This window comes from Pungitius pungitius, chromosome 21 (genome assembly GCF_949316345.1).
Source record: "Pungitius pungitius chromosome 21, fPunPun2.1, whole genome shotgun sequence".
NCBI classification, from domain to species: Eukaryota; Metazoa; Chordata; class Actinopteri; order Perciformes; family Gasterosteidae; genus Pungitius; species Pungitius pungitius.
Window position 1 is genome coordinate 2921964 of NC_084920.1, and position 13602 is coordinate 2935565.

The 13602-nt window shown below is 45.9% G+C and overlaps 2 protein-coding genes across 6 annotated transcripts; both read left to right on the top strand.

Annotated features, from left to right (window-relative positions):
* The first annotated feature begins 98 nt into the window (after positions 1-98).
* LOC119212605 (mucin-17-like) lies at positions 99-5252 on the top strand. Of its 3 annotated transcripts, none has more exons than XM_037463203.2 (8): positions 99-154; positions 795-2756; positions 2890-2935; positions 3158-3307; positions 3385-3477; positions 3697-3834; positions 4710-4781; positions 5051-5252. In XM_037463203.2, the coding sequence occupies exons 2-8, from the start codon at positions 810-812 to the stop codon at positions 5068-5070; spliced, it is 2466 nt and encodes an 821-aa protein (XP_037319100.2). In that variant the 5' UTR covers positions 99-154; positions 795-809; the 3' UTR covers positions 5071-5252. The 3 variants fall into 3 exon arrangements, with proteins under 3 accessions (XP_037319100.2, XP_037319102.2, XP_062416251.1); XM_037463205.2 differs by lacking the exon at positions 99-154 and adding an exon at positions 165-246; XM_062560267.1 differs by lacking the exon at positions 99-154 and adding an exon at positions 165-246 and having other exon boundaries at positions 3388-3477.
* A 199-nt stretch (positions 5253-5451) lies between these two features.
* On the top strand, positions 5452-13309 carry eif3c (eukaryotic translation initiation factor 3, subunit C). 3 transcript variants are annotated; one of them, XM_062560279.1, is made up of 25 exons: positions 5452-5601; positions 6448-6565; positions 6643-6708; positions 6793-6982; positions 7145-7270; positions 7507-7558; positions 7883-8007; positions 8098-8222; positions 8447-8603; positions 8796-8899; positions 9107-9248; positions 9347-9472; positions 9669-9762; positions 9890-10077; positions 10184-10408; positions 10494-10685; positions 10894-11065; positions 11153-11312; positions 11493-11558; positions 11677-11764; positions 11857-12022; positions 12250-12291; positions 12566-12607; positions 12707-12946; positions 13007-13309. In XM_062560279.1, the coding sequence occupies exons 2-25, from the start codon at positions 6468-6470 to the stop codon at positions 13162-13164; spliced, it is 3144 nt and encodes a 1047-aa protein (XP_062416263.1). In that variant the 5' UTR covers positions 5452-5601; positions 6448-6467; the 3' UTR covers positions 13165-13309. The 3 variants fall into 3 exon arrangements, with proteins under 3 accessions (XP_062416263.1, XP_062416261.1, XP_062416262.1); XM_062560277.1 differs by having other exon boundaries at positions 12707-13309; XM_062560278.1 differs by having other exon boundaries at positions 8802-8899; positions 12707-13309.
* Positions 13310-13602: the final 293 nt, after the last annotated feature.

The window sequence follows — 13602 nt, forward strand, 5'->3', positions numbered from 1 at the left end:
TTTTAACCAGACATTAGGTGGCAGTATTACACTATAACGTAAACATTCATTTTAAACTTATGAAGAAGAAACGTTTAGCTGTGATTGGTCAGAATTATCCAATCGACGTGAGGGAAGCTAGTGACGTGTTTTGAACCAGAGCGGCGCTGCACTTGTGAGTAACTTCACCAACTTTTTGATGTTGAGTTTGACACTCTGTTGTTACATGTTTCCGTACACGGATTCGAATAAATACAAAACAATAACGTAAGTATTTCCACGAATATAAATCTCCACCAAGAAGTGTTCGGGCAGGTAAAGATGTTTCCGTTCCACCAACTAACGTTACCAAGCTAGCGTTAGCTTAGCCTCCTCCGGGACTGTTTCATGACAGGTTACAACGTCGCTAACGTCTCTGTGACCTCTCGAGATGAATCTGGAATAATCCCTTCTATCCGCCGCGTATTACGTCAACCGCGCTGTCTGTGATCCCCCTCAGTCGGCTGACATTGCGGTGTTATCGAAAGACAACAAGGTCATATGTCTTCTGCCTCGCTGAACTGAAGGGAAACACACGTTGATGTCTGATCATAATGTGCAACCGGTCACCGCATGACCTTTGTCTCTACAAATACAGGTTTTTTTATTGTGTTAGTCTGTAAACACTTTGTTGGTTTTGTTGACTGTAACATAGCCCAGTTGTAAAGCCAGATTGATATGAGAGCTGTAAATAATTGTGACATTGTCCCGATGTACATGATCTGGTAATGTCAGTTTTAAACTTGTTTGTTTTGTTTTGTGTTAAATCGTTGCAGGCCCGGAGGGTCCCAATGAACAGCTGGAAAATGTCTTCTCAGCTGTCATTGAACGTCCCGGATGAAAGTGTGTGCTGGCTGCATGAGGAATGCTTGCCAGAAGTGACCTTCCTTGATGTTACATGTAGTTCACCTCACCCTGCGGGAGTGCCTGCTACACCTGCTACGCCTGCTACAACCGGGTCTGCGAACAGCAGGTTGAACTCGCTCCAGGCCCCCCAGTCGAGTTCCTCCATCGACTTAAACACCACTTCTCAATTGCCCTGCCCTCAGAAAGAGAGGCCGGATCTCCTCCAATGGTGTTTGAGCCGCCCGAACGCGGCGTCTGGGACTCTCGGTGCTAAACCTTCGCGGCAGAATGGAACCAAAACCTTGTCGGAAACAAGCTCGAGTGACGTCGCTCAAGAAACCCATTCTGAATTCCACTCTTCTGAACTGTCAGTCTCTTATGATAAGATGGTTGATCCCCTTGAGAGTATGTATCGTCCGGAGCGCTTTATGGATTCCCGATACTTCCCAGAAATTACTCTGCTGGATGTCACGCGCGAATCAGAGCCCACAGACGGAGGAGAATCCTCTTTTATGGAGGTCCCGCAAGAGAATATTCTGGAAAGCTCTAGGACCTCACCGGAGCACAGTGGGTCAAACGAGGTAATGGTTCAGCCATCGGGTGACAACACATTTAATGCGCATCCTTCGAATGTTACTCAAGACCTTAGCTCCTCGAGTGTTGTGACTGTTCAGTGTACTGCGTCGGAATCCTCCGCTTCTGACACGCAGTGCGACACCAGTTCAAAGAACGTCACCTCTGAGCTTCACGGTGAACCTCCGGGGACATCGACCCCCGTGGAAGCTAACGACGAAGAGCCGCTCTCTCGCCACGAGGCCGAGTTGACGAGCAAGGAGACGCAACCAAGCCCAGAAACCTGTGGTTCTGTGAGCAGCCCCTTAAACTCTCTCCAGTCCTCCCATTCCAGTTCTTCCACCAATTTAAACACCACCACCACCACATTACCCGGCCCTAGGAATACGACACTCGATCTTACCCCGTCTAATGCAAGCAGCCCCAAAGCAGAGAGCGAGCCTACAGATCGGGCTACTCCGCTCTCTACGAATACCACTGAAACCTCCCTCTGTGTTAATCGGACTTTCCCAGCCGTAAAGGCACCGGGTTCGTCCGATATGCAGACCAGTATTTCTCTTCGAACATCCTGTGGTAATACCTTTATAGGTAAAGCTGGCTCCGGAACCTTTTGTCTCCAGAACAACACCTTCGACGCTAAACCTCCCAAACAGAACGACACGGTAACTTTGTCAGAAGCGAGCTCAAACGACGGCCTCCAGAACACTTTTGACAAGGCCACGCCTCCCGGGGTTCGTAATTCAACGAGTACCCCTAAAGAAAGCAGCTGCAAAGCCCAACCTCCCGAACGCGACGGGACACCATCGAGCACAGTCCCCGATACCAAGATAGTTGACACCCCTGAGTGCGTGTCAGAAGCTGATCCCGCTGTTGAGGTGGCTTCTGGAGCCGATCAATGCGAGACGACGCGTCGCTCGCGACCCAGTCTGCCGCTGACAAGTAGGCTCTCTGACACTTTTGGCTGTCAAACCATGGAAACGGAAAACAAATCAGAACACCCATTCAATTTGGATGAATCCCTAGATTTAAGGGCCGACATTTTGATCACTTCAACGCCGATGACCACCTGTAAGATTTTAAGCGTAACCACAGAACGAGCGGAGGGCAAAACCATTGCGGCGCAGAAAAGGCTGTGTGGGGAGGGTCCCGCTGGTCTGCCACATGGTCCGAAATCCCTCTTGCCTCCGTCGAGGACTGCGTCCCAGCTGTTGAGGCAGAAGTCAGGCTCCGCCCTCTCTGGGAGGTTTGATGCGTCGACCTCAGGCCTCCCCATGACGAGGCAAAGGACCCAGGCTGAAGCTTTGAAAAATGCAGCCCAGGTAACAAGATTTGTTTGTCAACAAATGTCAACAGCACATTGTGTTTTCATTTAATTGATTGAAGTTAACTTAATTATCATTAAGTCAGTTACACCTAAACCCACTTATTGACTCCATTTCCTGTTTATTTAAGGCCACAGGAGTATCAAGCGCCTACAAATTGCGGGCTTCTACAACAGGTAGGTGATGTGTGTGTTCTATTTTATGGCTTTTTATTCTTCATACATACGTTGAGGGTAAATTAAAACAGTATGAGATGGGAATTGTAAACATCTCTGCACATAATGAGGAAATGTTACAACTTTAGTTTTTTTTTTTTTTTCTTCTTGCCATTTCATTTCTGCTTTTGGCCATGTGGCGTATTCAGAGTCCTCACTCTCCCCCTTCTGTGCTGACGTTAGGATTAAAGGTACCCAATTCGGGCTTGCCGAGACCTCAGTTGAGTGGCATACCGTCAGGCATCCAGAGACCTGCAGCAGGTCTCAGGCCGCCATCAGCCAGAAGCAACGCATCATCATCCTCACACGTTAACAGACCCCGTGGACCTACAGGTACTCGTACAGTGTTTATTCTGATAATCAGTTACAAAATACACAATGAATTTTTCCCTCTCCTTTTTACCCCCAAGCAGCTGCTAACCCAGTGACGAAGGCTACACATTCCAAGAAGCAGCCTTTATCCAGAGGTGAACCTTTACCAATAGCAAAGAAGAAAAGAATGGGTAATAAAAAAAGCTTTCAACCAACCCTTTTTTATATTTCAAAGAACTTCACGGTTAGTATTTTCACTAGGAGCTAAACTGTGAAATCATTTTTATTATGGTTTTCACAATCTGAACTTTTATGTTTCTGGGTGGGTTTTCTGAGAAAGTGTTTTCAGTACTCTTGACTTTATGACGTTATATGTGAGTTACTCACTAATCTTTATCACACGCTTTCAGATGCTGCATCCGGCGTCTCTGCGTCGGACGGCTCTGCTGCTGAGGTCTCAGCCTGTAGCGATGCTGTTGGTCGACACAGGGCCTTGAAACAGCCCGCGACCAGCCATCCAGCTGTGCCAGCCAGAGGAAAAGGCCACGGTAAGCTGAGGCCACTCAACCCTCTGATGTGATCTGGTACATTATCCACAGGGACCGGGTGGCGAGACTCCATGTCTAGTTCTCGCAGTTATGTTCTGTATTTCAGTTGTTTGAAATCATTTTCCCTGTGTCAGACCTCTTTCTTACGACATTTCCTTTCATCAAAAATGTCTTTGAACGGTCACAATGATGACCATTGGAATAGTTAGCAAGAGTTACAGAATCTAATGAAGGTTTAATGTTTTCCGATACTTCAAAAGGTTACATCAGAACTTCTTGTCAGATGTGACACACGCTTATACGTTCAGTCATGAAAGGGAAGAACATATCTACGTGTCAAACTGTTTCATTGTACACTTAACTACACAATGAGCAATTATTGACATGGACTCTGTATCATTTATATAAGCGTGCTTTGATGCATTGTAATCCGCTCATAGCACTCTTTAAATTATATGTACTCAATCATAAAATAATTTGGTATCACAGTATCACAAAGGTAATGGCTGGACACAAGGATAACATTGTGATGTGGTTTGTTAATGATCAGTGTTTGCTTTCAGTTTTTTTCAAATGTATTGTTTGCTCGAAGCCAACTGACTGCTTGAATGAAATAACTTATAATCGGTTAGGGGTTAGCAGTGATTATAAATATTAATATATAAATACATGTATATTTTATAAAGTTATTTGTGACGATGATGTAATTATACGCTTCTAGCGTTGCATGATTATAACATGGTTGTGACCTCGAATTGGTGCCAATGACTACATGAAGAGTAGTTATACAACATTGCTTATCAAAGTTGGATAAATAAAAAGATGATAAAAGATTAGTTGTCTTTAGTAATGTAACGATTCAAATTGTGTTGCAGAGTGTGCCACCTGTGTCATGCTTAAACAGCAACTCCAACAAAAATCAGAAGAAATACAGAGGCTCAAAGAAGGTAAGTCTACTCACTGCGCTTTGATCTTTATAAAGTTCATTTCAAACTGAGGATCTTTAGGAAAATGGAACATTTAGCAGTTAGAAATTAATGAGAATGTCATACCTGTAATGTTGAACATTGTTTTACCCAAATACCACTTAGTAATCCAAAAGTAACACATTTCTGTCTGTTTTTTTTAAAAATCTTGTCTCATGTCTTAAGATGGCACTTATTATTTATCTGTTTTCAAGTTGTTATAATGTAAATATCTATTTTTTTCCCCCTAGAGTTGCTGAAGAAAAGTTAGAACAACAACATGGCTGATATTATTAATGTTTTCCCCTTTTTTTCCACTGACACTGTAAATATGATGTATTTTACAAAACTACTATAAAGTTTTCCCGACCAATGCTCATACATTCTAATATAATAACTTCTTCCACTTCCTACTCATATAATTGCATGCATCATCTGTGAATTTTGAAATAAACGTGTTGTGAATTATCTCAAGAGTTCCTTTGTCATTTCTTATTATCCTACATAATACAGTATGTTGTGTTTTTTATTAGATACATGGCTTTTATGTCTGCTGAAGTTGCCGTTTCCCCCGCTGGGGGGCAGCATAACGACGGCCTGTCGCTAGGGAAGCTGTGCCGTAAAGCGAGACCTGCCGTAAAGCTTTAGCTTTGTCGACCTGGATTCTACTTCCTTTCTCGACTCGAGTTCCCGGCCAGGCCGTCGCACGCCTTTTATTTGTGGCCACTAAGCAGCAAAACTGGATTTAAAAAGGATTCAAACTAGAAAGACACATCGCAAAATAACTTTCACAAGGACGTAGGTGAGTCTGTCCAAAGATTTAAATTAAATAACGATAAATCTTCGCCTTAGTTTAGATAACGTGACCGGCTCGCTACACATGCGAGAAGGCCCCTTTTGCGCTAGCTCGGTGCTACCTTTAGCATAGAAACCCTCCCGCGCCACGCTAGTGCTGGCGTTGTGTTATCAGATGTTAGCGTTAAGTCACGCCATGTATTCGGTTGTAGCGCGTTTGCATTTGGGTGGTTAAGCGGTTAAAACGTGGAGCTGAAGCTACGGTGTGATGTTGAGTTTTTTTGACTGCTTGTTGTCCATTTGTCAACAGCTCCATAGTGTAGTAAAGGCTACGTAGCCGGTTGCTATCTTGCGTCGGCATTACATCACATGTCATTTAGCAGATGCTTTTATCCCAAGCGACTTGCATTGCATTTTTAACCCATCGCGTTCGGCGTCGCACGGACCTCATCTTTTGTGCCAAAAACTGGGGACAATTTGTTATCACCTCCCAGTATTCAACTTGCGATATTTTAAATTATTGAAGCAGCACAATCAAGCACTAGCCACGGTTCTAGTTTCTTATCGGCTAACGGTAACCGTTTCGTAGTGACTGGTTAAAGCTAACGTTGGCTCGCCAAATAACGGCATCAATCAACGGGATCATTCGTACTTCTGCACATTTTACATTTAAACGTTATCGCAACAGCAACACCAATTAAATGTAAGACTGTGTGTTAAAAAAACCCTTAATTTTCTGCTCGATTGCGCGAGGCGATTTGACTCAAGCATCGTCTATTTCTCACATCACCTGATCAGGTGCAGTTTTTTTTTGCTGTTGTCATTCTTAACAGATGTAATTGTGTCTTCACAGATTGAGCCCTTCCTTCAGCAATGTCTCGTTTCTTCGCCACCGGGTCTGACAGCGAGTCAGAGGAGTCCTCATCCGCCGATGAGATCACCCCTAAAGCACCCGGAACAACCTACAAGCAGTCAGTACATCTCACAGCAAACGCTGTCATCGTCCTACTTGTTGTCTTCACCGCTCACGTTCACGTTGTTTTCACAGGTCGCTGCTCCTTAGTGATGATGAAGAGGACACGAAGAGAGTGGTGCGCAGCGCTAAAGACAAAAGGTTGGTGTGGCATCTTTTTAAAGCAGTAAAGCTTAATTTTTATGTTTGTATGTTAGGTTTCATGTTCATTTTTGTGTCTCGTAGGTTCGAGGAGTTGACCAACCTCATCAAGACCATCCGAAATGCCATGAAGATTCGTGACATGGCCAAATGTCTGGAGGAGTTTGAGCAGTTATGTCGAGCCTTCCTCAAAAGCAAGACTATAGTGGACAAAGAGGGTGTTCCCTCTTTTTATATCCGTCTGCTGGCCGACTTGGAGGACTACCTGAACCAGGTCAGTAGCTCAAAGTTTAATCAAAGTCAAATAACATCAATGTAATTTAACATGGTTTTTTTTTTTAGCATATCCATTCTGCCAAACTTGGTTAATGACACAATTTATATCCACGTCCCCACTTTTGAGGTGCTTAAAAATCTACCATTTTCTTCTTTCCAGGTTTGGGAGGACAAAGAGGGAAAGAAGAAGATGAACAAACACAACGCCAAAGCCCTCAGTACGCTACGTCAGAAGATCCGCAAGTACAACAGAGACTACGAAACAGAAATAACTTCATACAAGGAGGTAAATGAATGAACTTTCAGTGGTACAAAATATACAGAGACGTTGCTGGTTATAGAGTTGGTTAGTTGGAAGGTAGGGTTGGGGGGGCTTTTTTAACGTTTAATGCAAGTCTGTATATGAAGAGTAAAAGAAGCACTTGTCGTTTGTGTGTTGTCCCACAAAGGTGCTGGCCTCCACGTGCTTCCATGTGGGTGAGAGGTAGTAGTAACATCTTGTCTTCTCTTTCCCTCTGTTAGAACCCTCAGGAGTCAGCCGATGAAGAGGAGGAGAAGGAGGCTGGGGATTCCGGTAAGAATATATGCACATACACACGTACAAATCAATGAAACAAGGTGCTTTCATGCAAATTGTATTATTTGAACGTTTAGAACGGGTGTGATGGCCTTCAGGGTCACGTAAACCATTGCATAAACTATTATTTCAAGTATGTCAGCCTTCCTGTTTTCACTGTTGCGTGATTACTTTTATGGACCAGGATTGTATTTAGATCAGAAACGTGAGTGAAATTAAATCTTTAATTCCTGCTCGGAAAAAATATATCTTGATTTTGCAACACTAACCAGACCTTTTTCACTCGGCTTAATGCTTTCATCATGATTTTTGTTATTCAAGGCTCATCTTCTGATAGCGACGGAGAGGAAGATGAAGATGGCGTTCCAGCCAAGTCCTTTTTAAAGAAGAAGCCTGAGGTTGTCCCCGATGCCAGCAAGTTCCTTAAGTCCGCTAAAGGATCCGGGGTAAGAGGCCAGTGAGCCACATCTGACTCTTCTACAGGGTGAGAACAGTGAGTAACTTTCTGATGGGCTCTGGGTCTTCTCCCGTGGCAGGATGAGTCTTCATCGAGTGATGATGAAGATGAAGACTGGGGCTCCGACACTGTAGACAGCGGCAGTGAGAGCTCCGATGAAGGGGAGGGAAAGAGCGCTTCCCTGGCTTTGGTCTTCCTCAAGAAGTAAGTCTACTTCCTCGCAAAATTTATTCTTTCCCCATTTTATATTATATGAGTAAGTCTTACACCAATTTGTAAATATAATATGCAGGAATTTTCTTAAAACAACTTTTAAGACCAAATGAATTTCTTCAAATAATCAAGTGTTCTCTGTATCTGTAGAGCCTTCCCTCTACCTTTATTTTCCCGTATGTATACTTAGCACGGCACGCTCTGTCCCTCCCCAGGGCCCAGGAGAGTGAGAAGTCCACTGAAAAGAAGCCCAGTAAGAAGAAGAAACACAAGAAAAAGGAGCTCCGCGAGGAGGAGTTTGAGGAAGAGGAGGGCGGAGAGGGGGTGGAGGGGGGCTGGGAGAAGGTGAAAGGAGGCGCCCCGATGGTTAAGGTAATGAAGTGATCATCAACTGTCTCAATTCATTTCACTGATTTCACGATTGCTGCTGATGAAACAATAGTGCGTTTATTCATATCTATCATCTGCCATTTTGTGTTAGTTTAAACTAGCAGCGCACGTTATGTCGTAGGGAATCAACATTGTTTGGATATTTATTTGGTGTGCTATATGCATTTCCGCTAGGAAAAGCCTAAAATGTTTGCCAAAGGCACTGAGATCAATGTACCAGTGGTCGTGAAGAAGCTGAATGAGATCCTGCAAGCAAGAGGCAAAAAGGGCACAGACAGGTAACGTCATTAACTAAAGCTCCACAGGAATAGGAAATGTTATTATAAGTCTTTAGATCACCAATGATTGAAAGCTGTAGATAATTTTATGGCAAGTGATAAATCACAAGGGTTAAAAAATCTCTGCATGAGTAATTCTTACAGTAACGTCAGTCTGCAGCCATCATTAAAAGATGAACCATCAAAATGAGTGTGTCCGTCTAACAGGGCGGCCCAGATCGAGCTGCTCCACGCTTTGGCGAACATCGCTGGTGAGAATAACCTGGGCCAAGGCGTCCTGGTGAAGATCAAGTTCAACATCATCGCCTCGCTGTACGACTACAACCCCAACCTGGCCGCCTTCATGAAGGTAGGAGCCATTTTTTCCCATATATGTTAAGAATGTTTGTTAACGTCAGAACTGTTTCAGAATGAATCCTCGTGACTTTTCTTTCTTTTTTCTTTAAGCCTGACATGTGGAAGAAGTGCCTGGAGTGCATCGATGAGCTTCTGGACATCCTGTTCGAACACAACGACATCTTCATCGGGGAGAACATTGCAGAGGACAGTGAGAGTCTGATCATCTCAGACCAGGTATCTTGTCGGTTTTGTGCGTTTTGGTTATTTTTGTGTGTATGTGTTTGCTACACATCACAGGGATCATTTTTTGTTCTAAACTTGCATGAAAATAGGAAACCGTTTGCACCAACTGCACCTTTATTTATTTGAGGAGGCGAAGCTGGCGTTGCAATAATAATACCAATTATTTTTTGCTTTATTGCTTTGTCAGCCATTTAGGGTGCGTGGGTGCATCTTAACGTTGGTGGAGAGGATGGATGAAGAGTTCACAAAGATAATGCAGAACACCGATCCCCATTCACAAGGTGAGGAAACAGACAAAGACGCTCTATATTTTAAACCCAAGTATTCTTCGTGGTATTGGAACGTGACGCTGAAAGGATCGTCTCTTTCTGCCTGCTCATCGCTCTCTTTTTCCACTTTCTCCTCCAGAATACGTCGACAACCTGAAAGATGAGGGGCACGTTTGCGGCATCATTGACCGGCTGCTCGACTACATGGAGACCAAAGGCAGCACCGAGGAGATTTGCCGCGTCTACCTGCGCAGAATCATGCACACCTACTACAAGTTTGACTACAAGGCTCACCGGCGCAGTCTGGGCCTTCCGGTCGAGTCCAAGGTGAGAAAAGCACTGGAGTGGTTTTAGACGTGCGAAAGCAAAGGACATTTGGCCCTATATTACAATGAGTGCGATGCGCTGAGACGTGTCCCCGCCCACCGTTCAGTCCGAGCAGGACCAGGAGGAGAGCGAGGGGGAGGACAGCGCTGTGATCATGGACCGCCTCTGCAAGTTCATCTACGCCAAAGATCGCACCGACCGCATCCGCACCTGCGCCATCCTCTGCCACATCTACCACCACGCTCTGCATTCGCGCTGGTACCAGGCCCGCGACCTGATGCTCATGAGCCACCTGCAGGACAACATCCAGCACGCCGACCCCCCCGTGCAGGTAAGGAGACGCTCTTTGTTTTCGGGTTCGTAGGTGTTCTCTGATTTTGCTTCGCGTCTGAGCAGATTCTCTCTCTCTCGTTTAGATCCTGTACAACAGAACCATGGTGCAACTCGGCATCTGCGCATTCAGGCAGGGCATGATTAAAGACGCCCACAACGCCCTGCTGGACATCCAGTCCTCTGGCCGAGCCAAGGAGCTCCTGGGTCAGGGCCTGCTCATGAGGAACATGCAGGAGAGAAACGCAGAGCAGGAGAAGATTGAAAAGAGAAGACAAGTAAGTCCCACACGAGTAGTACACTTATGAGCAAGATCATGTTGGGCGGGGTCCGGCTTCGCTGTCGGAATGTGATACTGAAGACCTCTGAGAACCACTTTGGTTATGAGCAGCAACGTTTGCCTGTGATCAGGTCTTTGATCAGGTCTTTGACTTTGGTCCAACCTGAAGACGTTCTCATTCCATTTGCTCTGACCTACCTTCAAAGGTGCCGTTCCACATGCACATCAACCTGGAGCTGCTGGAGTGTGTGTACCTGGTGTCGGCCATGCTGCTGGAAATCCCCTACATGGCCGCCCATGAGTTTGATGCCCGCCGCAGGATGATCAGCAAGCAGTTCCATCACCAGCTGAGGGTGGGAGAGAGACAGCCGCTGCTGGGTACGCCACGTGTCTCCTAACGCCCCGCTGCGCCGCAACAGTGCAGCCGCAGAGGATAACCGCAGGTGTCTTTGTCCCCCCCCCCAGGACCCCCAGAGAGCATGAGGGAGCATGTGGTGGCAGCCAGCAAGGCCATGAAGATGGGAGACTGGCGTACCTGCCACTCCTTCATCATCAACGAGAAGATGAACAGTAAAGTCTGGGACCTGTTCCCTGAGACGCAGAGAGTGCGCGAGATGCTCGTCAGGTTAGCGTGCGCCATCCACTCTGGTGAAGGGCTCGGGATCCTTGTCACCTTGCTGTTGTGACTTTAATTGAATTGTCCATTATCTTAATTTTAGTTCAAATTTAGTTTTTCATTTGATTTCAATCATTGTGCATTTCTACATAATTTTATTTAATTTCCTTATGCGTTTCCTTTTTATAGGAAGATCCAAGAAGAGTCTCTGAGGACTTACCTGTTCACCTACAGCAGCGTGTACGACTCCATCAGGTGAGCATGTGGTGCCGCTGCAGTCATACCGAAGAGTTGGTTTGTGTGCTCAGCTGAAGCCTCACTTTGGCTCTTGGTGTGTGTGTGTGTGTGTAACGCCCTTTTGTCTGTCCTCCAGCATGGGGACACTATCTGAGATGTTTGAGTTGGAGATACCCACAGTCCACAGCATCATTAGCAAGATGATCATCAACGAGGAGCTGATGGTACGCTTCCATTCCGCCTCTAACGCGCTTCATTTTGTCTTCTGTAAATGTTCTAAATGTTTTTGGGTTTTTTTCTGTCCTCTTTCCATCAGGCGTCACTCGACCAGCCCACCCAGACCGTGGTGATGCACCGCACCGAGCCCACCTCCCTGCAGAACATGGCGCTGCAGCTGGCGGAGAAACTCGGCAGCCTGGTGGAGAACAACGAGCGCGTCTTCGACCTCAAGCAGGGCATCTACGGAGGATACTTCAACAGAGGTGAGTTGTGATGACCGCGTGAAATGTGCACCACATGTGTTCGCGTGTTGCGTTCACTTCCACCCTGTTTGCAATGAACGGAACAAACATTGAATTAAATGTTGAATGCCATGGTCGGCGTACCTGGACAAGTTCCTGCAACGTCTTATGTTCCCGTCGGTTTTATTAAGGGTTGAAAAGTACTGACTCTGGAACCGTGGTAACTGGTTCTTTTTATTGCGTTACAGATCAGAAAGGTGGCTACCAACAGAACAAATCTTACAACAGAGGTATGTTAATCAAAGAGGTGTACCTGCATGTGCAACTATCCGTTGTAATTACCATGAAATATATATTCTCCTCTCTGCCGTTATGAATCGAATTGCTCACCAGCACATCTCACTTGCTTCGAGGCCCTTTAGTTAAGAATCACTGAGGCTCAAGTTCATGTGGACATGTGTTATTGCAGCTTGTATCTGTCACTTTTGGTTGATATAATGAAGGGTTAAATTTCATACTGTTGCGGTCAAGCTCATTTGAAATTTTTTCATTTGTAATTCTCAGATCAGAAAGGTGGCTACCAGCAGAACAAATCCTACAACAGAGGTATGTTAATCAAGCCGTCCTCAACCTGCTTAATTAATTAACTTTGACGTTAAATCTTGACATTCTTAACACTTATGTTTTGCTCTTTGCATGTAACAGATCAGAGAGGAGGTGGCTACCAGGGCGGTGGTGGCGGAGGCTACCAGGGCGGTGGTGGCGGAGGCTACCAGGGAGGAGGAGGAGGCGGAGGCTACCATGGGGGTGGCGGTGGCGGCTACCATGGAGGTGGAGGTGGTGGCGGCTACCAAGGAGGTGGAGGAGGCGGCGGCTACCATGGAGGCGGAGGAGGAGGCGGCGGCTACCATGGAGGCGGAGGAGGAGGCGGAGGCTACCATGGAGGTGGAGGAGGAGGCGGCGGCTACCATGGAGGAGGAGGTGGAGGCTACCATGGAGGAGGAGGTGGAGGCGGCGGCTACCAAGGAGGTGGAGGCGGCGGCTATCATGGAGGTGGCGGAGGGGGCTACCAGGGAGGAGGAGGAGGTGGCGGCTACCAGGGGAATAGAGGCGGCTACAATAGAGGAGGCTACAGAAATCAGAACCACCAAAGCAACTACTGAGGTTGAACCGTGTGTCTTTCAGTGGCTCCAGCTGAACTATTCTTCATTCCACAGTAACATCAATCTGGGATTCTGTGCTCAACGCTCGGCTGCATCTGCAGTGTTATTTCAGTACTTCTCTGACTAGAGATTTAAGGTTAATGTTGCTTTTAGGAAATGAAATGCAGTGCGGCTGGCTTTGGGTTCGGGTACATATATTTCAGGTTTTGACTTATCTAATAAACAACTACTAGAATAAAATGGTCTGTTTTCTGCTGGTCTTTTTTTCAAGTTTAAATCCCCCCCACCCCCAAATGTCTCAATGTATTCCTCCAGAATTTTAAAGGCACTGCTGCAGTCGAATGAATTTGAGGTACTTAGACTTTCTATTATGATATTCCCCAAACCACCAAAAAGGTCAAGGGTCAATGGTCGGGTCAACCAGTTGTACTCGGTTCA